Here is a 26,430-nt window from a genome sequence, read left to right on the forward strand (position 1 = left end):
TAAATGTCAACAGAAAGTATTGAGTTGCATTTAGGTCTTTCTCTGCTTCCATACTAAAGTCAGTTAGTCAGCTGTAGTGAGAGTGAATTCTTCCACTCGGGCTGAAACAAAAAAGTCATGTGCTCCTCTCACCCTCCGAGTCACACACATGTGAACAACACTTGTGTAACAACACTTGTGTAACAACACTTGTGTCTGAAAGTTGAATGGGTGTCATTAAACAAAAAAAAAAAAACCTACCTTGTTACGTATCTTGGCAGTCGAGGAGTTCTCCTCAAACTTGGCCAGCAGCTGAGTTGTCATGGAGCGCACCTTGTTCTCCCGCAGCTCCCCGTCCTCGCCAGCGGGGGGCGCACTGTGACAAGACAGCTGGTGGATCACAGAGAGAGAAGAGTGAGATCAATTGGAGCCACGTGCTGAGTGTGACTTGTAAACGACCGGGACACGTTGTACGTCCTGTTGAACCCACCTCTGTGAGGTAGTGGTTGCCCTTTCGCCGCCTCTTGTTGACAGAATCGTCTTCCGGCTTGTTCTCGTCCTGTGACAGCAGACATCACAGTAAAAGCTCAGAGACGATGAATCGTGTGACTTTCCATCTGGATCACTCTGAAACTGCGACTATCTATCTATCTATCTATCTATCTATCTATCTATCTACATATATATATAGATAGATAGATAGATAGATAGATAGATAGATGGATAGTCGCAGTTTCAGAGTGATATATATATATATATTCACGTGAGCAGACATCAAGCATTCCTCTAATCAGCATTCCTGATAAGATAACAAGTTTATTACAAACCATGCCTTGATTTCTATGTTAGCTTTAGCTTATCTAATCAACATTTCAATGACTGTGGACAGTGTACTGGTGACGACTGGAAAAACAGCCCCGAGGAGGGTTGGAAGAGATCAACTCCTTAAAGCGGAACGGAAGCGTCAACTACACGAGACAGAGAAAAAGGAGGATTGAAAATGTGATGGTATGTCTTCACCCTGGGTGTCCTCTTCTTGGGCTGAGGCAGGTTCAGCAGTTTATTGATGGTCTTAGCTGGATGTCCTTTGCTGTTCTCATCTGGTTCTCTCGAACCTGGAATGCAAACAAGGATCCATTTGAAATTAAAAGGTTTCCCTGCGGTGCTGTGATGCGTAGCTCTGCTCCTGGCAGGAGTCGTCGTCGCTGCAAGTAAAGGCGGCAGCGGAGGAGGAGTTTCTGATAATCATGCATGATTAACCCGTGGCACCGATAACAAGCATTAAGAATAACTATATACAAATCCATCTTCGAGCTGATGGTCTCGTATGCTTTTCGAGGTCATATAGAGACATCAGTATTACATATGGTTTCATAACCATATCAAAGTTTCTCATAGTAACCGGTTTCTGTGGAAAACAAAAAAAAAAAAATATCCACCCTTAAAATCTAGGGCACTGACAAGATTGAGATTGCTGATAGCCAATGATGCCAGCTGAGTTGAAAGGGAGGGTTCCTTTTTGGGATATCTAACATTTGTACACACACACACACACACACACACACACTTTTTTATTTCGATGTGGCAACTTCCAGTGGTGTTATCAACCATTTTCATCTGGACTGCCTCATTTTCAAAGAAGAAAAAAAGCTTGCAGAGTTACACAATTAGTACAATAGGAGGGGGAAGGGACCTCAAATATCAAATCATCATTATAAATATAAACAACTTACATTACCAAAGGCCATTGTAGCACGAAGGCACACAGTGACGACGTCACCTGACCGAAAACAACCAAACCATGTCTGCAAGTAAAAATCCCCACGAAATGCACTGTGAAGCTGGTTCCCTGTGTGTTGTTGCGTGGTGACGGCAGTGTGGGCGACACAGACTTTTAACATGGAAGCGCAAGAAGTTGGAAACGTGGCCTCAGCTGGTGAGACCAGCTGAGGCCCTCCGGAGTCACGGCGAGCAACTGGATATGGTTTCCGTGGACAAAACACGCATACCGGTCATGGAACGACCTGACCACGGTTGTGTAACGTGCAACTCTAGCTCGCGCAGTGGATGAAGTAGTTGCAGTCAGTTATTTCAAATGCGACTGGGTCTATACTTCAACAGAATATACTGCGCACAGACTCTATTTTAATGCACTATTTTGGCTTTTCTGTTCGGGTAGAAAGAAAAGGAGATCCTGTTTTGACAGCTTGTTTTTGGTTGTTACACATTTTCTTTGTCGTTAGGGTGAAAGTCTGACCCTGATGCTTCTGTATGGCTGGATCCCTTTCTCATATTCTGGTGTGACTTTGTTAACTAGTCATTCCTTTTGTCAAACCGGGGTTGGCAAGTCAGATAGAGATTCCATGGTTATTTTGGAAGCTAGTTATAGTGGTGTCGTGTTAAGTTGGTTTTTTGTTTCCAACTATTGACATCTGGTTGGTGGCCCTCAGCTTCAATATATGACGCTCTAAGTTCCCCTCTAGTGTCAGTTTCGGACGTGTCAGGGACAGCGTGTCGGTTTCCACTCGTTGCATGCATTGTGTCTTTTCAAAATAAACTTCCGTGTTTACAAGACACAGTTTCTGGTCATTGCATGCATTGTGTCAACAAAAAAAATCAACAAGTCTCTAGCAGACTGTTTCGACAGTCCTTAGCATTCCTTACACTTTACGACTGAAAAAGTATTACCTCCACTAGAATAGCTTCATTTGAGAAATCACACTGATTATCACGTCTTACTTTTCATTTCGCTTATTTACAATATCATTTACACTACTTTTTAACTCCTCATTTAATCTCTTGTTTCACATGATAACACTCTGTATAGAGTATATTTTCAAAGGGATAGTTCAACCCAAAATCAAAATTACATATTTTAATACCTCACAACTCAGCAACTCACACGGAAACAATCTACCGTAGACTGACAAACAGCACTACAGGCAAGACAACAAATACGTATTTTTGAATTTGTGCTGAACCAGCCCTTTAAGAGCTTCGCAGCAGCCAACTAAATAAGTCGACAAGTGCCGTTTTGATTGTCTGTGACAAAAGCAGGAAGTAGCCTGACCGTTGTTTCCTGGAGAGTTCCTGAAGGCCTCGTAGAACTTGGAGAGGTAAAGAACCATCAGCAGCTTGTCCGGCTCTGCCACTGCAGCCATCTCCTTCCCCCTCGTCACCGGCTGGATGCCAAACTCCCGCTCAGCCAGGTCGAATGCCAACTGATTGTTCCCCGCCACGTCCTCCTCGTTTAGAGAGTCGTAGTCACTGAGGAAGAACAAGAGCAAGGGGAGGTCAGTGTGCAAGTTCATAACGTGTCTTGAAACATCCTTCGTGTTCCCAGTATCCGATATTTATGATCTAGTCGTTTTCATCAGTTCATCCAGTAAGTGACGGGGAGTTAAAGATAAAAACAATGACATGTAGAATTAAAGAGTTATTTCCTGCCTCGCCGTCTGTATACATCTACTTCCTGTTGTGATGTAACAAGACTACACACACACACACAAGGCTGCAATGGTCACAACGCACTGGAGAAGACAACATTCAATTTATAGCTTTAATGTTTTAACCCTCTGAACCCCGAGCAGTTTTGGGGCTTTTTTTTTTTTTGGGCTCCTATCACAGTTTCCTCTCTGTGACCTTGATTTTCACTGCGATTTAAAAGTCCTGCACCACAATCATGGCTGGCGGGTTTTGGGGTTTCAGAGGGTTAACTATACATATTTGTGAGCTGAGAGCTGACTATCTACACACTACTTCAATAGAAGGATTCATTTGGTCATCGAGCCGCTCAGCTCAAACTGGTCCAGTCTGAACAGGTGACTCTTTCGCAAGCAAACAGAAAAACTTGAGTAACCATCAACAGTTCCACGTGGTTTCTGTGTGTGTGCGTGTGCGTGTGCGCGTGCGTGCACTCTCTCACATGAGCTCGGGCTTCTGGCGGTGGACGAGAGCGCAGAGGGCCAGGCCGTTCCTCCAGGAGGACGTGAGGTTGGTGACGTCCACCCCTCTGTAGCCCTGAGTCTGCTTCTGACACCAGGTCAGCAGCCGGCTGGGACGCACCTCCGACTCTGTGCGAGGAATCGACAAATAAAAGTTTCCCGTCAACCTCGTGCAGGGTGAATTTGCTTCATGACATACGGCACTGACTCCGTCACGCGGTAAAACTCTGTACGCCAGTGACGTGTGGGTTGAGACTTGAATCGCCTCCCAAGTCTAAAGCAGAGTAACCTTTGCAACGAATTCAGACACAAACTGGCCTACTTATAAAAACATCTGCAGCACTCGCTTTGAACTGTTACTTCATCGTAACTTCATCAGGGTTGAGTGAACTGTAACTTTAAAGGTCATTTCAGAGGCGGATGTTTTCCCTACCTCTCTATTGAGGGGTGTTTTTTTGATATTAAGCCTGCCCACTGATATAGATGGGATGGACAAAATAAGGACTGGTGTAATAGACCGCGTTGGTTCTAGCTTCGGGTGCTTTCACACCATTTGTTCTGGAAATGGAATAAAAAACAAAAAACAATCCATTGTTGCATTTTAGTTCTGGTCCTGTTCACGCTGACTTTTTACAAAACAAACCAAGAGGAACAAACATGAAGTCATACAGACTCAGCAATTGGACAGTTTTAGAGATTGTTATTCTGCATCATCACCACCCATGTGGGGAAATCTAATGCTGGAGACCGAAAAGAAGTTCATGCAGCGCACATGCACGAGGCGTCTTGTTCCGTGATGATTCAGGGTTTATTACTGTGGGATCGCTGTCACACACTTTTTAATGGACTGAATGAACTGAGGCAGTACACAGAATTTGATACAAGCACATTAATCATGGAAAATACCTGCGCTTGTTACCAAGTTATTTGAAAAACAGCTCATATACATGGCCTTATACTGTTAATCATCACTTCCTCTGTAGATTTCATGATCAGCAGATGGAGTTATTAGTAGTCTAGCTTTTTTGAAATACAAAAATCACATATCCATAATCACCAAGGATGAACCAGTAGGTTCTGGACGATATGGCCAAAATCAAGATATGGTTTTTTTTTAATATTGATGTTGGAATCTGACGACGCCTCCTGGCTGGCTAAGACCCTCACATGTGTTTTCAAACAAAGGAGCATCCATGTTTCCTTCCCGTCAACAAAGGCCTGATCTGGGGTCTGATAGAATCTCCAAGATGGATGACCACACCCCCCCAGCTCCAGCCAAAACTTGATCCTGGCCCCTCATTGGCCAAGAAAGGGCCCCCAACTGGTTGTACTACCTGGTTTACAAGTCAGAGCACAGCTTCATTCTTCCTCTTCACTCCGGCGTCGTCCTGGTACTAGAAGATCCACAAGGAAGCGCTTGCCTCACCAAATCCTCTCAGGTCACATGTTACATTCGCTGGTCGAACCACAGACTGTTTTTATTTAGAGTTTTGGATCCTGTAGTGCGAGAACGGATAACTTCTATGACCCGTTCCCCCACCCTTTTGTGTACACACCGCCGGCAGAAGGACGATTAACTCTTTCCCCGCCGAAGATTCCCGGTAACCGACGAGCGATCCCCGTCCCTCTCAGCCGAAGTTCACCAAGCTCCGCAGCAAGGAGCCGAGTCTGCGCCGCGCTCCGCAGCAGCGCGCCACGAGAGTCCCCGACTACTCGAGGACCGAATATTTCCTACCACTGGAAACCGACCCTACCGAAAGAAGCTTCTAAAAGTAAGAGTATCATTGGTATCTGGGCATTAGTTTAATTTAGACGATTAGTTTATGTCGTTGTTATTCCTGTATCTTGTTGTGTTAAGTTACCGTCGTGTTATAACGTGTTATTGCGCAAGCATCGCGGACCACGGAGTCCCGTTATATTGTGTATTTCCTGCTGTAACTGTTTGCATTCGATCTATCACTGCTAGTGGATGTGGAGTTTGTGATTTTATTACTTTAAGAGCTAAAACCACGGTGGCCGAGCCTCGTCTCGCCGACCGAGTATTGGGGTGATAGGAAAACAATACTCTTATTTCACCGCAGTGATAAAGATCTGTTCTGTTCTGGGGATTCTTCTATTTTGTTTTGGTTTTATTCTCTCTTCTTTAAATCGGCTCTGTGAGTGAGTAGAACCGCAACTATCACCGTATACGCGTGGCCAGTCGGTTCAGACCCGACCGCAGAGTTGTGCGGATAGTTCAGCTGTTTCTCGCATTCTCACTGCAGCACCGAGCACCACCAGAGCTTGGTTTTCTTTCTCTCTCTCCCCCTCTCTCTCTCTACTAACCCGCGCACACACATAGTTAAAGTCACTGATTTTGGGTGAACCTCTCGGACTCGTGGTTGCGTAATCTATTGTCCCAACCCACATGGTGCGCAGTCCCACGTGGTTACACGTAGCCACCTCTCAGCCATTTTGTCATAGGTCTCTAGACTCCGCCATCTTTGCTTGTAGGCTCACACGCCCCCTTTTTAGATTACCCCCATCACTGTTTGAGTAGGTTATCCCCCGCCTTCGTTTCCACACACACACACACGTACATAGATCTATATACATAGCCTTACCCCACTTTATTCATTTGACTTTAGGTATTAGACACATAATTGTATGATAGTGTTTGTTGATTTTGATATTACTCGATTTGATCATTTATTATTTTGATTTAATAAACTCGGTTATATTTTAAAGAGCAGTCGTCTGTGATTACGTGTGCATACGTGTGTAATGATAACTGGATGTAGTGGCCTGTGCTCGAACTTAAAAACCATCACTCACTCCAAACGTGTAATAGTATTCAGACTGTTAATATCGTGAGTGAACACTAATTATGAGACTTAGTTTATAGTTTGGTTATTGGTCCCCGTCTACAGGGTGGTGCCCCGTTCTTATTAGTAATTACTAATTAACTTATTGACGTTAATAACTCCATTGATTGGCTGATAACCAAACGCGCTCCTTTACGTTCCCAACATTGATCAATGTGGATAATCATCATTTATTAATAATAATGGTCCATTTAAAATGTTAAGTGTATTCTCCTTAGGACAGAACCTTAAAAAAAAAGCAGAAGGTTAATTACGGTTGATTGTTTATGATCACAACGGGTCGGGTCGTATTTACCACTCTTTTTGGCCTTCTCACTGCTGCGCGCTACTTCTGAGCATGTGCACCAGAGGCCGGCTAACTTCCCGTTTCTTCTAGACTTTCCAAATGTTATCGGACCGAATTGGTCAAATGCTCAACGAAACAAACCCGAAAAAAAAACATGCTGATAGTAAGACGAGTCATTTAGCGGGGGTGTGACGTTCAAAACAATTCATCCGGCATTTTACAGCGGGTAGGCAACTGCATATTGGCTGTTCATCTAGTATCTTTTGTGTTTAGCAGAAAACCCGATTAAAAAAATAACCTTACCGAAAACCCATCTCATAAATCGCTCATCATTGTCATGGGAACATTTTATCGTGAAAGTTTTCGAGATAGTTTTAGCCCTAATCCGTAGCAGCTGAGGAGCCGATAGTTCTATAAGGATGAAGACCAAAACAGAGCTAAAAGGAGAGCAGAATATCTGGGCCTTTCATTCATCACAGAGCCAGATACACAACTCTAAATAAATGCTCACATTGTTTTTGGACGTGTAAGTTAGCTGATGGCCTGCCAAACACCTTTGCCATGACATCATAACACACGGTGATTATAAGTCATGGCTGTGTTTATAGCTAGTTCTGCTGCCGCCAGGTGGCCTTAATCTCTTAATACCGCTTTAACTTGCGACTAAACAATGACTCGTTCCCCTCGGGGAGAAACCTCCAGCAAGTCAGCACATGTCTGTGAGAGGCATCGCGTTTGACCCTCATGTGGATGTAATGCTATCCAGCCGTATCGTGTCTGCGATGGGGCGTGTCAGCCTGTGACTAAGACTGGGAAGGCCTTCGCCATGATGTCAACCTTCTTTGTTGGTTCAAATAGCACAGCCTTTGTTAAAGCTACAATCCCATCTGAGTGGTTACGTCTAAAGATACTCGATGCATCTATAGTCCGTTACTATAGCAGCGTGAACACACATCACACTGTCACTGTGGTCACTTAATACATGCTCAACACTTAAAAATCCCAGTGAAACGGAAGGTGGAGCGTCTTTAAGCTTCTGCACCGCGACGTTTTTCATTGGACCACAAAACAGTAGGAGAGCTTAGACTGTAGTGCAAACACCTCCTTTGTTGCTAAAAGCGGCAGATTGAGTGATGTACGGATGTCATGATGTCACTGGTTGGTCGGTACCAGCTTATAAGCACACGTCATATTTTGTTTTACAGGAAGAAAAGAACGATTGACATAAAAATACCAAGAAATTATATATATATAAATATATATATATTATATTGTTAAACAGGTACACCAAGTGACCAGAGATGTGATCTAAAAGGGTTAAAAAGGCCTAAAAAAAAGCATTCTGATTCTTGATTCGGACACATTTTATCATCCTAAAATGTAGATCTGCGCTGTAAAAACACAATTTATCAAAGAAGCGAATGCATACAGGATGAAAAGAAAATCTAACTTAACTGCAAGGTTTCACACACTGGCCTTTAACTGCATTTTGGTGAGAATCCAGTTGCAGTCGGCATGTAAAACTAGTCTCTGACCAACTGCCTGATGGCTCATTTTTTAAATATTATAGAGACTCAGGACAGCAGATGAGATGGAGAATGGCATCACTGCTTCTTGTTCCCCATGTCAGCACATCACATCTTCCTTTCCTCATCTGTCATTATTTTCAAATATCTCAATATTTTTCATGCACAGTAGAATGCGTCTGTCGGACTGATTCCCCCTCACCTCTTCTGGACAAGTTGACTGATCTCCGTGTGGGTCCTCCTCTCTCCAGCTGACATGAGTCCTGCTGGCCATCAATAAACAGGTGACGCACCTGAAGGAAGTAGAGAAGCATGGGAGAAGATATGAAAGGAAACATTCAATTCAGACTTGATCGTTTAACACAATCAAAGGGACACTTAAGTCATGGCAAAAGCAAATAGTAGGATTTGGAGTAGACACAAATCTCCTAGGAGCCCCTTCAAGGAGAACTGAAGTTGGACAAATAAGAGCTCTATACTTGATCAAAAATAGCTAGAGTAATATTCACTGTGTGTGGCTGTTGGTTGGCTGAGCTCATAAAGCAATATAGTTATTGCTAACAACTCTCACTCTTCCTTAAGACATGTAACATTCCAGGTTTCAGTGATAATGACTGTTCTTAAATCACTCAAATAAGACTGAATCATTACAATCCAATATCACTGTCGCTGAGCACTAAAATGTCTCAAAGTGCTGGGACTGACCTGGTGTGGGCGAACACAGCTAGAGTTGAGGTTTGGGTAGCGGGTGGCGGGGTCAATGGCGTACCGTTCAAAGTTTTTACTGATGTTCTCTGTGGTGGTCTGAGGCAGCAGCCGGTAGATACTCTCCCTGAGGAAACAACAGGGCAGATATGACCACATGAGAACCGCACCGAAGACATCAAACACTGAGGGGAGCCGGAAGCAAAAACATTGCTTTCAAAACTACGAATGAAGACCATTATGGTAAAATCGACATCACTTGTGCTTTGCCACCAGACATATCCAGACTGGTATTTCTGACCACTGCTACTTTGCTTTGTTTCAGCAAGTGATAACAAGGCTGTTTATTCATAGTCATGTGACACTTCAAAGGTGGTATGGTTCATTAGAAGCAAGATCAGAAACAGAACACTGACCTGTAAATAAAGTAAAATGTAACTACAAAGCAAGGAATCTCTGTCTGTATCAATGTTAATAAACTTGGAATAAGCGATAGAGCTCTGTGCAGCAGCAGGGGCGGCGCTTCAGGGCTGTGCGGGCCAATACAAAGCATCCACTGGAAAACATGATTGGTATAACTTTAACTTTGCACAATCTGCCCACTAAATCATGAGATATTTCATTTTAGCAGTCCAACTTCTGGGGAGCATGAATGTGGCCAGTTAATGATGAGCCAATTTGTTTTTCACATTTCCATAGTTCTTCATTACATGTGCAAGGTTTAGACTGAATATGGAGCAGGAGGAAAGGTCATAGGGTCGTTATAAACATTTGCATTCATCGTCTAAGGAGCATGACCTCCGACAAGAAATTTCACATCAAGCATCATTGTATTCAGGGAACGGAACAGTGGCAAGACCAACTGTAATTACCGTTTCTGGTAGCTTATAGGGGTGAGAATCGCCAGAGATCTCACGACACGATAGTATCACGATACTTTGTTCACGACACTGCGATATTATCACGTATCACTGCGATATTATCACGTATCACATATTCTGAGTATTGTGATAACATATATTGCGATTTATTACTTTTTTCAACTTCAAATTATGTCCCCAAAGGAAAACTGTGTCAACAACACGTTTTATCTGAGTTCTTTCTCTGATGTCTCCATCTTTGTTCCGACCGACTTCCCACCAATCACGCACGCTGACCCGGCACCTCTGCTGACCTCACCAGAAAACACCTCAGCACCATCTGGTGGACTGAAAAAGCTATTTATTTATTTATTTTTTCATTTTTTATTTTTTTAATAGTTTAGAAAATAAAACACCGATACTTGGCGTCCGTGTATCGATATAATATCGCCACGCAAAACATCGCAATACTATGCTGTATCGATTTTTCCCCCCACCCCTAGTAGCATATCAATTGTGTACGTTAATAAGTTATCATAATTGTCCAAATCCCTGTTGATTTTATTAATTTATAAATAGGCCTACAAATCCCCATTTTCGACAAGAGATTTGGCTATCGGGCAATTGGCTGAAAAAGCTTAATGTCCAGCCCTGGTATCTAATTTATTGTGCACAAAGTCGACAATTAGAGGGCATGGAACATGAACCCACGCACCTCTCAGCCAGTATCTCCAGAGGGCTCCTGCCCTGTGCCCAGCCCCTCACCATCCAAGCACTGTCGAAGGCTGCCAGAAAGCCTCGAGCACAACCTGTACCCATGGGCCAGAACGGCTGTAAACAGAGAACATGGTGTCAGCGTGAACACACAAGCTAATTCTCAGTCAGGGTGCAGGTCAAAGAAGCAACACAGCGCTCGTACCTCAAGCAGACTATCTCCCACCAGCGTGACCAGCAGCTGGTGTCCGTGTTTCTCCCTGATCAGGGCGGCGTTCTCCGAGGCGTACATGCTGGTGAAGTCGAACATGGCTACGTCCGGCTGCCCGTAGTGGTTGATGGCGTAGTCCAGGGACGGCAGCTGGTAGTTGGTGCCGAAGTCGGCAGCCTCGCGGGCGTACGAGAGCAAGGCTTCCTGGTTGATGTTGTCGACGCTCAGCAGACGCTCAGTTTCTACATAGTCCTGTATTGAGACGCGGGGGGGGGGGTAAGTGACATAAACTCCATGACTGCTTTCTAGCATCCCTTAGCTCATTTTGGGGGGTATTCTAGCAGCCCTTACACACCGCTCTTATCAACCTTGCTTTCAGCAGCAGCAGGCTCTTTCCAGTCAAAAGGCAGACAGAGCAACGTCACCAGCTAGCTTGTGAATGCAAAGAAGTATTTAGCTAAAGATAAAACAGAGAAGGAACTTATATTGTTGTACTGTCACCCCCCATGAACGATGCCATCCGCCTTTGAGTCACTCAGGAAATAACTATGTCATGTTGTTTTGACTCGCTACCAAAGCCAGATGCATCAACAAGGAAAACCTCCTGAGAACCAGCATGGTGTGGTGAACTGAGAAAAGTGTGTGTGTGGATGGGGGTGGGGAATGAATTGTTTCGCTGCAAGAGGAACAGCCGTGAAAAAACAGAGTTGGTCGGTTTTTTTAATCAGTGAGCTATTATCGGTGATGATGAGGCCTCTGAGGCTTTGGCTACGTGCTGACGCAGTGAGATGTCACTGCACTAATGGGCGATGCAAGATGAGATAGAGACCACTGAGGCCACAGCGAGGCAGAGCTTCAACACCCGTGTGTGTCTATGTGTGTGTTTTCTGATGATTGTCCTGGCAAGCTCTGGAGGGGACAACAGACAGCACTCTGATGCCATAATAATATCCTCATTTAATCTGTCTCCAGAGGACAGCAACCCTCGCTAGCTCTTAATGTCTTTGTGTGTGTGTGTGTGCGCGCGTGGGTATCGTGCGTGCGTGCGTGCAGGACATAGAATAAGGTGCAGCTAATTAGAGCATTATGTCATTATCATGCCCTATGGAGGCCCATCACTCACTGCCAAAGCGAGCGGTGTGTGTTTCTGGCCTACAAGTGCGCTTCAGGGAGTTTTGGCTGCGAATTGAGGCGTTACTTACGTCAACACAAACTCCAAGAAAGAAAATATTTCATAAGTATTCAAATTTCGGTCAGTCACCAATATCTGTTAGTAATAAGCTGTGCTGCGATTGTGGAGTTTGGGAGAGGAACAGCCCGGCCAGTCGACCAATCAGTAGGTATGTGGCAATCTCTGCGTTCGCCGGCGGGCATTTTCGCCGACGCTCTCTGCAGGCCGGGTCACTACGTGCACAAAGGCTCTCTGCAGAAATGCGGTGTTTTCATTGGTTCGCTTGGTGTATTTCACCGGAAATCCCTGCTATTACGTAGAGGGAATGCCCACATTCAGTCTCGTTTTAGATTTTTTTCGGATGTGTAAAGTTCTCGCTTCGGACGGGAAAGTTGAACGTTTTGCTCCGAATAAAACCCCACATAGACCCTGATCGAGCAATCAGACAACAATGGGATGTAAGTGGAGATGTTCAACCATATCTTATCTGTAAACTGACGAAGTTTCATCAAGATCTGACGATCAGATGCTTGTTAATAAGCTCCGGTTGAGTCATTGTGTATGTAGGCCATCGCACTGAAATCCATCATGGCCGCTTGGAATCGGCTCCACATAATGCCTGATTAAACCATTCCCCATGCTTTTAAAAGTTGAAATAGCACCTCCTGGCTCTTCCAAAAGCATCCTAAGATACAATTTAATTGCATTGTGTGGAGGGATCTGCTATGACGTTTCCGACGATTACAGATAATTCTTTGTCAAGATTAGTCATTTGCGATCACACCTTTCTTAAGAAACGAATGGAAAACAATAGAGAGGAAAATACGTTTTGTTTTAAAGTAAAATTGCTCTAATTTCTTTATTTTCCAATGGATTTTAACAATCTTAGTCTCATTTTGTTTTGTTTTTTCAAGCTTAATCCAGTCAGGTAGATTTTAAAGGTTTTTGAGTCGTTTGAATCTTTTTGTCACATACCTACAATCAGCAGCCAGACAGACGTAAATGTGTGGGCCTAAGATCAATCACTAAACCCCATAGTTATGTATGCAAATTTGTATGCGACAGATTTGGGGCTAAATAAATCAATAAAATAAGTCAATAAAAAATAAATCTGGAGATGTGGAGTGACTTCTGTAGCTCGCTCCTCATCTCTGCAGCAGGCTAGAGGCTACATTAGCATGCTACTAGCATAACACAACTGGATCTCCTAACCAACTGTTGACACTCAAGTTGCATTATGGGTAATGTAGGCCCCATGTTTTGACAAGGAAGATTCTTTTTTTTGTCCATTGTGAGTCCGACGGCGTTAATGTCAATGGAGCGCAATGCTAAAACACCTGTATCCACGCTAACTGTACACAACAAAGATGTTGGCTGTAAACTCAGAAGGCTAAGAAGACATAAGAATTGAAAATGCTGAAATTTGACAAAAATTTGAAGTAAACTTTAATATTTTGTCTGAGACTAAATTAAAATCGGGTTTCAAAATGAGTTCTGCTGTATTTACATATGCGTGTGTAAACTCACATTTATGATGGCTCCTTTGTCCAGCAGACTGTGCTTCTTTGCCGTCATAACAAAGTAGTGGGTGTTGTCTTTGTAGTAAACAATGTTCTCCAAGTCAATTCCTGAAAACACAAGCAGATTTACTTTACTTTACAGAGAAAATGAGGCTTTGTAGTCAGGGTTGCTGGTGGTCTAATTTACCTGTCTCCTCTTTGAGTTCCAGAAAGAACTTCTGGTTGAAGATGAAAGCCACGCCACTGATCTCCTCCACTTTGGCCTCCGCTGTGGTGTTCCTGTTGACGAAGTTAGCTGTGATGGCGATGGCCAACTTCCCTCGGAACTCTTTGTGCCTAAAACCTGCAGAGACGGGAAGGAAAAAAACAACAGATTTTTTTGCAATATAAATATAAGAGTCAGACATCAAGAAAAATATTCAAAGAGTTGCTGAGCCTCCTAGCTGCAGTAGGTATATCTACATTAAGGAGTTTCCAGCAGTCATGGAGACACAAATGCTTATAGAGTCGAGAAAGTTACTTGATGTGTCAGCAACGCGTGAACCACACACACACACACACACACTTCACACAGATGAGCACAAAGCAAACATAGCATGAACTACTCCGACAGAAATCGAAGAAAGCTCTCAAACAGCAGATACACACTCACACTGACCCCATACAAAGCAATAGCTTCCAGTTAAAACTATGTCAACAGGAAATGCTTAACCCACACCTTACCTCTTTTTTCCCAGCAAAATCAAAAACAAATCGTGTGTCTGGAACAAATGGTTTTCTTGGGACTCATTTTGAACCACATCAACCAATGATAGTTTACCCCACACAACCTCGTCTCCGACATCGTTATGTTCTCGTACACGTGCACTCTCTTTCGAGGGAAATTATTTTTTCTCAAATTGAAACAAAACACAAACGCGCTACAAAACAACATGGTTAGGTTTAGTACAAAACATCATGGTTTGGCCTAAAGTGGCACAGAACAGAAAACTGCAACAAAAGTGCTTGTTTTCACACTGGGACACTAACAGCGGTCACCTGGGTGACAGTCATGCGTCTTTGGACCCATACACCACCCCAGCCTCCTTTGATATGCAGTGATACGTCAAAAGCAAACATTATCCATTACAAAATCTGTCACAATGGGAATGAAAGTTTTAGGAGACCAGGCTGCCAAATAGCAGCACCCCTTGCTTGTGAGTTCTGGTTTTCCTCTTTATCCTCACCGTCCAGTGTGTTTTTGCGTCCGTCCGCTCCAATCACCACGTCTAAATCAAAGTTGGAGACGGGATGGCCGGGGGGCCGGACTTCTGCTCGCCACCCAGGACCTGAGGAACAAACCAATGTGATAATTGTTACACCATGATATAAATGTAATTTAAAGAGATGCTGAGGTCTTTAAGAACTGGAAGGCAGTAACAATACATGCGGGGGACTAGTGTTTCTTGTGTTGTTTTCTTCTGACCAAATGTGGTTTATGTGTTTATTACCCAACTAGCACACAGCAGCTACAGTATGTTGCTCAGTTCTCCTTACTAGATGAAAGGATGCGATTGTGTTTCGTAGTGTGTTTAAGTGTCAAGACTCCCCCACACGCTATATTTACGACACGCAGGCGAACTCAAAGTCAAACTAAAATGTAACCATCAGCAGACTATCAATAGACTTGCGTTGCAGTTTGCTATAAATGCTCCCACTGCATAACGCCTCCTCTGTGGGAAACTGTCTGATCACTTTAACATGTGTATTATGTGAACGGGTGCGATTACCGTATATAGCTGAGATATGCCTGTGTGTCAGTGCCACTCATGACCCTTTAACATACAGAGAACAGAGCACGCACGCACACTTACTGTCATCAGTCTGGTCTGCCGGTGGCTCCGCCAGTTTGACAAACTCCACGTTGACGTAAAATTCCACTCCCAGAATCAGACACACTTTCAGCAGCATCAGCTGGAGGTGGCGGATACCTGAAGTGCACACACACAAATATAGACATGCGGATGTTGTATAATCCGAAAAGCACACGAAGCAAATGAGCGTTTTAAACCAGGGCTGACTCATAGCATTGATTTATTTATGGCGGTGAGTTGTTATCACTGCATCTGCCAGTGCTACTTATGAACTGCACCATATGCCACTGGACGCTGTTATCCACCTACTGTAATCTCATCACACAGCTATAAATAGAGCAGGTTGCAGGTTCAAATACAGGAAATGGTTAGCTTAATGACACCATTGATAGGAGTGGAAGAATATATACAGTATATCACAATATATAATCGTGATACACTGGAGTATCGCGACATAATGTTTTGGTACTGTTAATTGAAGCAACTGATTGTGTTCCCAATTATTGCCAATGCATTTCAGGTGTGAGTGTGTCATGTGACTGTCTATTTAAAGCTGATGCACCTGCGCAGAATAAAGTACGTGTTTTCTCAGAACTTGACCCAGTGGCTGCAGATTGTTTGTTCTCCCAGGTTTAAATGTGTTGAGTCGATATATCTCTAGCCAAGCTCTGCAGAACAGGTTATGGGCCCAGATGCGTTAGACGTTTGTGCAAAGAGATATCCGGCGTGAGTAGCCACTGAGAGACATTTGCTTGTGTGCGTATCTCACGGATTGGAGTGCCAGCACCATGAGCGGACATACGAGTTCACGTTGGTCTCGTCTTGTTTTTAATGGGGACGAAAAGAACTATGAACTGTGGGAGACAAAGTTTTTGGGACATCTGCGGTTGCAGAAACTGAAGGACACCATTTTGAATCAGCCCGCCGATGGCGCAGAAGAAAACGCACTGGCTGAGGATGCGGCGAAGAACGCGGAAGCGTACGCGGAACTGATCCAATTCCTTGATGACAAAAGTTTGTCTCTGGTCATGCGAGAGGCAGCGGATGACGGGCGTGGAGCGCTCAGGATTTTGCGTGACTATTATGCAGGCAAGGGTAAGCCCCGCATTGTATGCCTGTATACAGAACTGACTTCTTTGCAAAAGATGAGTAGTGAGAGTGTGACTGACTATGTCATACGTGCTGAGATTTCGATCACAGCGCTGCGTAATGCTGGAGAGGTTTTAAGCGATGGACTATTGGTTGCAATGATTTTGAAGGGGCTGCCAGACTCATTTAAGCCTTTTTCCATTTTTATCACTCAAAGTTATGAGACTCTCTCTTTTGCGGAGTTCAAGACTAAGTTGCGCAGTTATGAGAGCACTGAAGGTATGCGCACAGCTGCGGCCGACGACAATGTCATGAGGGCCCAGGCGCATCCAAGGAGGGCTGCCCCAGCAGGCGCAGGTGCACGCAGCACCGAGAGCGGGGACATTGTGTGTTTCCGTTGTGGCCAGAGAGGTCACAAGGTAAGAGACTGTCAGCGTGGTCAACAGTGGTACGGCCAGGGCGAGAGTACCGGACGGCGAGGAGGATGGCGACAGTGGCAGCGGGACAACGCGCGTGGAGTGTCCGAGGAGATGGATGACAACACCTTCGTGTTCAAGCTGGTGACCAGCGAGCCAGGAAGCGGTGTCACCAGAAAGGGCTTGATGGTGGACACCGGTGCGACGGCGCATATCATCACTGACCTGGCGAAGTTCAAGAACTTCGATGACCGATTCCAGTCCGAGACGCACTGCGTGGAGCTGGCCGATGGCACAAGCTGCACGGGGGTCGCGGAGCGCAGAGGAGAACAGGTTATGGCTAGAAACCTCTTTGTGTACTATCTAAAGTACAAGAGGGACACTGTAGAAGCCACAGAGAGGTTTCTAGCCGACACAGCCCCATATGGGAAAGTGAAGTGTATCAGGTCTGACAATGGTACAGAGTTCACAGGGCAGGGTTACCAAGCTCTACTGCGTAGGAATAGAATCAGACATGAAAGATCAGCACCATACTCACCACACCAGAATGGCACTGCTGAGCGTAACTGGAGAACCCTTTTTGACATGGCGAGATGTATGCTCTTGGAGAGCCAGTTAGCCAAGGAGCTATGGCCGTATGCGGTCCAGACAGCAGCAGTGGTGAGGAATAGATGTTTCAACAACCGCACTAGAGAGACACCTTACTTTATGCTGACAGGAAGGAGACCTAATGTCTCCAGGATGCAGAAGTTTGGTACTGTATGTTACGCCTACAGGCAGGACAGGAAGAAGCTAGAGTCAAGGTCTGACAAGGGCATCTTCGTTGGTTATGACAAGAACAGTCCAGCCTATATGGTCTACTACCCTGACAGCAGGAAGGTGATGAAGCACCGACTGGTGAGGTTCATGTCCTGTGTTGAGGGACAGCAGACTGATGACATGTCCGACGATGACACTGGTGTGCAGTCTAACGCAACCAGACCTGACCCTGACCAACCCGAGCAGAACGACATCCCAGAAGCTAGGCCAGGTCCAAGCCAGATAGGCCTACAGACAGGTGGAGTCAAGCCCGAATCCCAGTCTCCACGGAGATACCCTGCTAGAGAGAGGAGGAGGCCAGACTTCTATGGGATAGAGAGTGATCAGGCTCAGATCAACATTGATTATTGCTACAGGATGGTTTGTAATGTACCACAGACGTTCAGAGATGCTGTGTCTTCATCCAACTCAAGTAAGTGGATAGATGCAATGGATGAGGAGATGAAGGCACTGAGGGATAACAACACATTTACTCTGACCACCTTACCTGAGGGCAAGAAAGCAGTGGGGGGTAGATGGGTGTATACTCTCAAAACCAATGTTGATGGATCTGACAAGTACAAGGCCCGCTATGTAGCCAAGGGATACAGTCAACGGATGGGTGTAGATTATGGAGAAACGTTTTCTCCTACTGCCGACCTGACTAGTGTGAGAGTGTTGATGCAGAAAGCTGCCCAGGAGGATCTGATCCTGCATCAGATGGATGTTAAAACCGCCTACTTACATGCACCAATTGATTGTGAGATTTACATGGAACAGCCAGAGGGTTATGATGTAAAATCTCAGACAAATGGGAAGATGGTGTGTAGACTAAAGAAGTCACTATATGGGCTTAAACAATCAGGTAGAAACTGGAACATAATGTTGCATGACTATCTATGTGAAAATATGTTTGTACAGAATCCAGCCGATCACTGTGTTTATGAGAGAGAAACGGAACATGACAAGGTGATCCTACTGATCTGGGTTGATGACCTGGTTATTGCAGCCAGTGATGAGAGTGCTTTAAAAGCAGTGAAAAAGATGCTTGCTGTGAAGTTCCAGATGAAAGATTTGGGCAGACTGAAGAATTTTCTTGGTATCACTTTTGACCAGTGTAATGGATGTGTGACCATGTCACAGCGGAGCTATGTTGACAAGCTGCTTGACAGGTTTAATATGCAGGATTGTAAGCCCAGGTCAACACCTTGTGAACCAAAGCTGCATTACACTGATGAGAAGCTAGGTGACCCCAGAAAATACAGAGAGGCAGTGGGTAGCCTAATCTACCTAACCTCATGCACCAGACCTGATCTGAGCTTTGTTGTAAGCAGACTGTCACAGCATTTCAGTGAGCCGACAGAAGAGCAGTGGACAACTGTTAAGCATGTACTGAAATATTTGAAGGGCACAAATGACAAAATGTTGTGTTACAGAAAATGTGATGAGCTGAGGTTGTTTGCTTACAGTGATGCAGATTGGGCAGGTGATGAAACTGACAGACGCAGTACAACTGGTTATTGTGTTAGTCTGAGTGAGAATGGTCCTCTGATTTCCTGGAAGACCAAAAAGCAGCCAACGGTAGCACTGTCAACTTGTGAGGCAGAGTATATGGCGTTGGCCGCAACCACACAAGAGTGTCTTTACTTATCTCAACTGCTTGAACATCTTGATGACTGTCTGTATGATGTACCTAAGATTTTTGAAGATAACCAAGGTACAATTGCATTAGCCAAGAATCCAGTGAGCAGACAGCGATGTAAGCACATTGATATAAAATACCATTTTGTGAGATCAACTGTTAATGACTGTAAAGTATGTTTGGAGTATTGCCCAACAGACCGGATGGTAGCTGACCTGATGACAAAACCAGCTACTAAAGCAAAGCTACTTACTTTTTCCATGTTCTTGTTTGGGGCATAGCCAGTTAAGTGCAGTTAAGTGCAGTTGGTTTCCATGTTTTTCCCCTTGTATGATTTATGGTTGTCAATAATGTGTGATCAAGTGGGGGTGTTAATTGAAGCAACTGATTGTGTTCCCAATTATTGCCAATGCATTTCAGGTGTGAGTGTGTCATGTGACTGTCTATTTAAAGCTGATGCACCTGCGCAGAATAAAGTACGTGTTTTCTCAGAACTTGACCCAGTGGCTGCAGATTGTTTGTTCTCCCAGGTTTAAATGTGTTGAGTCGATATATCTCTAGCCAAGCTCTGCAGAACAGGTACTATATTGGTTCTCCATTTATTTTTACTATACAGTCTGTACAAACAATATATATATATATATTTTTTTTTCATTTAGTTAATTTGCTTACCTAAATTATTTTATTTATTGACTGATGTTGGGAAATGTGAATTCCTTTTTTTCCCCTGAGATTCTATGCATATAGTAGTGCCTTCATCATATGATGAGTTTTCCCAAATTAAATCAATACATTGAATTGTAACCCCTGTATCATGATACGCGTCGCCAGATTCTTGTCAATACACAGCCTTGACGATTAAAATAGAAATTTCTGATACAATAAACATTGTGTATAGGCCCAAACCAGATAATAAAACTTTGAAGTTGGTGTTGCTCAAAACTATTTCACTGAGTTTATAGAGTTCAAATATGCTGTAGCCCAGTGGCTGGTAATTAAGATGCTTTCTCAGCAGCAGTTACTGGAGGGAGACATGGCTGCACTTATAGATAAGAATAAGTTAGGGCCATGAGACGTACCCTCAGAAGAGATAGTCTGAGAGGAGATATTAATACTCCACACTGTTACTAAGGCTAGAGAGGAAGAAATGCCAATTGAAGGGACATGCCCATTCAAATCAACGTAGTCAGAGCGACGGCCATTTTTATGTTTTACCATTGTAGCAGGCTAACTTCCGTTTAAACTAGTTACAGCAAGTCGCGAACTCACTGAGGTGAAGTTTTGCTCGTTTTTTTAAGTAACGACTAAAACAAACCGTGAAGGTGTAACGTTACGGTGTAGAGAGCCAGAGTAAACAAGTAAACGCTATTTGACATTGCTAAAGAACAATTTATATTCCTTCGCAGAGGACCATAAGAAAAAAAGAAAGCGGTTTCAAAATGTATCGTTCGTCAACTTCCCCGCTCTATCTTCATGATAAACGCATTGATAAACAGGACCAAAGCAAGAGGAGTTGAGAAACAGCCGACACAGATTTACACTCACTGATGTGGTCGATGGTGCCGGCGCAGAACTTGCCGTAGAACTTCTTGGCTCCGAGGCCCCGGAGGTCGTGGATGGTGAAGGGCCAGAGGTGGAGCACGTTGTTCCTGGAGAAGGTGTCCCTCTTCTCGATCACCACCACCTTGCAGCCCAACAGAGCCAGCTCGATGGCCGTCCGCAGGCCGCACGGGCCGGCGCCGATGATCAGGCACTGAATGAAGAGTGTGTTTGTGTTACAGAGTGTTTACTCTTTCCTTTTGGGGGCCAATTGCACGTCCCCATAACATAAGTCGTTACATTTTAATGTGAAGACATGGTTTAAGGCTCGAGTGAGGTTAGGTTTAGCTTAAGGACTAGGATTAGGCTGGTGGCGGTTATGATTAGGGACAGGGTAATAAAATGACAAAATCACGGGCGGTGCGTGGTGTGCTTGGTCGTGCGCCTCTGAATTTGGCGTGCACGCGATCACATGACCGTCACAAATAGCTCACATCTCTCGGGATTATACAAAGAAGGCCAATTCGTTTTTAGATGCTTTAGAAACAGGAAGTCTTAAATATCTTCTTTTTGAGTAAATATTTTGCAGTCAAATCAAAATGCTTACCGGACATTTAACCTTCGTGTCTTTATAATGACTAATACCTGAATTTGTTTCTTTACAGGGCTTGTACGAAGGCAATAAAGTAATCCATGAATAGGAGATATGAGCTTACAGATAATTGCAATCCCTCCTCAGCATTGTGGAGGTTGGTTTATGGCTTATTGCCGGGCTAGACTCGTCTTTTTGATTCTTCACAGTTCATTTTGTTTGGTTGTTACGGAGAACAATGCAATTTACAGCGCACAGATTATAAACACCTCCGTGCATGCTCGGAGCTCTGCGGAGGCTCACGTTACGGCGCCAAGCGAGAGTATAAACAAAAACTCCAGGAGATGAATACAATCAATGTAATATGCTCTAAAGAGATGGACACACTTTTCTTAGTTTCCTTGCATTGGTTGGAAGTTGCTAATATGATCAAAATTAAGGAGCAACCAAATGTCAATATGCTTAGATGCATTTCCTTCTGAAATCATTATTTTTTTATTCTGCACTAATCGATATTTTTATATCAACGATGGATGAAATGATGTGCAATGTGAAAGGCGCTCGCTCTTGTGAAGAAACCACAGAGAATCATCACCCCACTCTGTGTGGGTGAATAAATATTGGACTTTCATTGGTCAGAAACATGATTGCAGATAAATCACAATGGTGCTTCATCACCCCTGAATGTGTAAGTGAGTAACTGTTTGCTGTCAACTTCATAAAAGTAATATGTCAATGGTGTATTTTCAGGCCGTTCCGCTGCCAGAATTGTTGCTTAGGTTGGACCACACGACTAAAGAGGTATAAGTTTGCATAGCAACACATTACGGAAGACGAGTGTGTATATGTTATAGCATTATAATGTGCTGTGGAACATGGTGACAGTTGGCAGTAGGTTTACTGACAAAATGAGAAGAGAAAAAGCAGCAGACGGCGTCATCGTGTGGAAACGGGAAGAAAAAGCTTCATCTGGAAAAGTCTCAAAGGGCCTCTGTGATTACAGTCAATGTCTCATCTTCCAGTTCAGCATGCCCATTTACAGCTTTGAGGAGAATTAACTGGTAAAACAGTTAGCACAGCCATCTGGGAGAGGTTAGCTTTAATGACTTTTGGAAGTATGGTTCGTGGCGTCTTTCATGGAACGGAACAAAATACAGTTACAATTCAGAGTCCCAGAAAACAGAAGGCCCACCCAGCTACAAGGTCTACAGTCTTCCTCCAAATAGCAGTTTCTCCCGCAGAAATGTCTGGGATAATAATTGAGCTGTTATTTTTGGCCCGCCCATCGGCCCAACCCGTCTCTGTTGATCTCCCCTCTGCGGATCTCTCTGGCCTCGTTCTCTCTCAGATATGAAGTCCTTCAACACCAGGCTAAACGCGCTGCTTAGAATACTTAAGCACACATGGTCGGACAATAAGATAAATCAGCACATCACGTAAAATAACAAATATGAGCTATCTTGCACATGTAATACAAACGTAATCCTGTCTCCAGGCCGACTACAATCTGACTAATGTTCAGGTGACCACGTTCATAAAGCGTCCTCTATAAACAGAGAATATTACCTGATTCAAATGAATTTACTCAAGTTACAAAATCCAGTTAAATCAGCCTCTCGACGTAAAGATGAGTTTGGTCCAATTCATTATTTACATTTAACTTTAAGAACATCTTTCGGCGCAGGCTGAAAACCCACCTCTTCAAGAAGGCCTACCGTTAGCCTTCCGCTTAGCACTTCCTTAGCATCTATTGTATTCATACTAGCTTATTGCACTTATCGTTTTCATATTAGTTTATGGCACTTACTGCATTCGTTTGTTTCTGCACTGTACGTTGGCGCTGGTTGATGCTCTTAGATGCTTGTTTGAGGAAACTGTACGTTGGCGCTGGTTGATGCTCTTAGATGCTTGTTTGAGGAAAGGACATGCACTCATGACTTCTGGTGACGAGTTCTCTCGAAAACCGATGTTGAATACACTCATTGTAAGTCGCTTTGGATAAAAACGTCTGCTAAATGACTGTAATGTAATGTAACATACTTGTTTTAACATACTCTGTCTTTTTTTCATATCATATTTTCCATATGCACAATGTTTATTGTCATGCACCAATCACCAAGCCAAATTCCTTGTGTGTGTAAGATACTTGGCAGTAATCCGTTTCTGAATTACAGAAATAATCAACTTATATAATCTATTTTCCACACAGGTAAAGGTTCTAATTGGCATTTGAACAAATTTTTTTAAGTATTTTGGTTTTTTTAAGTTGAACTTTTTTTATGTTTAAGAAGCTTTTTGTACTGATCAGTTCCTTTCTAATTGTTATCCAACACACTAAATAATGCAACACAGACTGTTTGACCTGTCTTGGTGCTTGCAGGCCGTTTTCCCACGAGAACGGGTCAATTTAACTAACATTATCAACAGAACGTGAAGAGGTTACAGTTTTGACTCTACGTCAAAGACTTGATATCTACTGAAATGAGCAAGCTAACCAGCCAGCCCACGGCCCGTCCTGTCCTGTCATACCACGAGTATCTCGAGAGGCGACAGTGAGTCACCGTAGTCCACTCTGTCCAACATGAGAGGACAAAGAAGTAGAGCTCGTATTTTGTCTTTCAAACTATCAAAGCGTACAGCGACACAGTTAGCGCGCAGATAGCTACCGTAAACTACAGGCCGACATAACACGTGTAGATAAGATAGCATTTTGAGTTTCAGGAGTTAGGGTAGATTTTGCCTGTTGTTGCCATACTGTTAGTTAGTAGTTAGCTTTTACTTTATTTATTTTTTTATAACAAACTGGTGGGAGGCTTTTATTTTGAAGCAGCTAAAGAAAACAGTGTTTATCACAGAACTAGCAGAACACCTAAAACATTGCCGTGCCGTCCTGTATAAAAAACATTCATCCAAGCTATCGCAGCTTAAATATTTGGGGTTGCTCATGGCTCAGACAGGTGTGAATACCCTCCCATTACCTTAGACACGCTATACTGGACCAAACTGGTTCCCCATGTCTACTAGTAGCCTCAAACTCCACTGCAGGTCCTCTTACCCTGGTGCCCGGGCAGGCTTTATTCTGGTTGTAAACCTTGTGCTCGGCCCTTTTGTCCAGTTTGGTCCACAGGGCGTTGACCTTCCAGGTGCTGATCGCCGCTTTCAGCGAGCTGTAGAAGTTGGCGTAGTCCAGAGGGTCCAGCTTCAGCTGCCTGCAGAGGATGCTGAAGGCCTGCAGAGAGCCTTTGCAAGTGGACGCCTTGACAAAGTTCTCAAAGAGAACACCAGCCTGCGCCATACGTTCATCCTCAGTCTCACCCATCTGCTCCGATGCTAAAAAAAGTGCCCAATCTCTCTCTCACTCTCTCTTCTTCCTCTCCTGCTTCCTTTTCCTGCTCACTCCTTCCACGCTGTCAGTGCTGGACACCTATCACGCCGTGTGTGCAGTCATGCTCGGCCTGAAACAAACAATAACAAAAAAAAGATTTGTAGACAGAGAAAAATAAATCAAGAACCAGGCAATCATTCTCACACACACACACACACACACACACACACACACACACACACACACACACACACACACACACACACACACACACACACACACACACACACACACACACACACACACACACACACACACACACACACACACACACACACACACACACACACACACACACACACACACACACACACACACACACACACACACACACACACACACTAATTCCAACAGGAAACAGTTTGCTCACTTTTGTTGTTTTGGACATTATTTTGCATTTTATTAACTTATGACCAAAGACTGGATGTAATAAGTCACCCATTGGTTTGTGGATTGCGTTATGAAGCCTCGAGTTAATCGATTTTGCCGTCGCCATCTGGGATTACAGCCATCGCCACGTTGTTTGTTTTGCATCCAATGAACGGAAGTTACCATATTTGAAATGCGGAGTGACGTAGAGACGGCGTATACGGCTCTGGTAGCTTTTTTCTCATAGACTTCTACACAATAGGACTTCTTTTTGCCACCGGAGGCTGCTAGTCAGTAGAGCGAAAGCAAGTTTTAAGACACTTCCGCATTGGCTTCACTCGGCAGAACCAAAGGTTGCCGCCTGATTCTGACACCTTGCTGAAAAATGCTCCTCCCCATGGAAAGTCAATTTGTTTTACTTTTGCCGCAAACAGAATCACCCTCACAGGGTCTGCGTTGATGATGTACATTATCCTCTGCAAAACATGAGGACAAACACTATGTGGTGGAAAACTTTGAAATCATATAAAAGGAGAGAGGTCACGTTCCAAATGGAAGGAATGTCTGCAGCTTGCGCTGAAAATAAATGTTCAAGTGTTGCCTCATGTAGCCAGAGCGTCGTGTCCGGCACTGCTTTGACCACACATATCCAAACAGAACTATAATTCCAGCCAACAACAACAACCCTGTCAGCCAACAACATTATCATTTTTTCTCTCTCTACAACACAGATATTTCCCCCCCTCCAGCTCCACTGAATGCCTGATAGGATTATGACAGCGAGTGCGCTCAGAGGGGGGGGGGCTCAGCTGGCCAGTCATGCGAGAAGCTCAAACGCAGCGCTGTGGAGAATTTCAGTATTAAACGCATTATAAATAGGATTAAATAACCCCCCTAGTGATGAGTAGAAGTGTCACAATAATAATATGTTAGTCACAATATGTTTACAATATTCTTACTTATAGAA

General features: G+C 44.0%; 1 protein-coding gene across 12 annotated transcripts in view; it reads right to left on the minus strand.

Moving 5' to 3' along the window:
• Positions 1-26,430, minus strand: part of LOC306781278 (F-actin-monooxygenase mical2b-like) — a 102,714-nt gene that overhangs the window by 23,245 nt on the left and 53,039 nt on the right. For 10 of the 12 annotated variants that reach the window (XM_079274047.1, XM_079274044.1, XM_079274049.1 and 7 more), the window contains exons 2-16: positions 24,765-25,164; positions 21,124-21,331; positions 15,634-15,750; positions 15,007-15,108; positions 13,968-14,123; positions 13,788-13,888; positions 11,084-11,341; positions 10,880-10,995; positions 9,305-9,431; positions 8,802-8,892; positions 3,905-4,052; positions 3,050-3,246; positions 1,000-1,094; positions 470-538; positions 241-369 (exon numbers count right to left, since the gene is read on the minus strand). In XM_079274047.1, coding sequence (XP_079130173.1) covers positions 241-369; positions 470-538; positions 1,000-1,094; positions 3,050-3,246; positions 3,905-4,052; positions 8,802-8,892; positions 9,305-9,431; positions 10,880-10,995; positions 11,084-11,341; positions 13,788-13,888; positions 13,968-14,123; positions 15,007-15,108; positions 15,634-15,750; positions 21,124-21,331; positions 24,765-25,028 — 2,178 coding nt within the window. In that variant the 5' untranslated portion in view covers positions 25,029-25,164. Of the gene's footprint in view, positions 1-240; positions 370-469; positions 539-999; positions 1,095-3,049; positions 3,247-3,904; positions 4,053-8,801; positions 8,893-9,304; positions 9,432-10,879; positions 10,996-11,083; positions 11,342-13,787; positions 13,889-13,967; positions 14,124-15,006; positions 15,109-15,633; positions 15,751-19,403; positions 19,537-21,123; positions 21,332-24,764; positions 25,165-26,430 lie in introns of those variants that run through there. The other 2 variants (XM_079274052.1, XM_079274053.1) reach the window with 2 other exon arrangements.

This window comes from Melanostigma gelatinosum (assembly GCF_949748355.1).
Source record: "Melanostigma gelatinosum genome assembly, chromosome: 1".
Lineage (NCBI taxonomy): Eukaryota > Metazoa > Chordata > Actinopteri > Perciformes > Zoarcidae > Melanostigma > Melanostigma gelatinosum.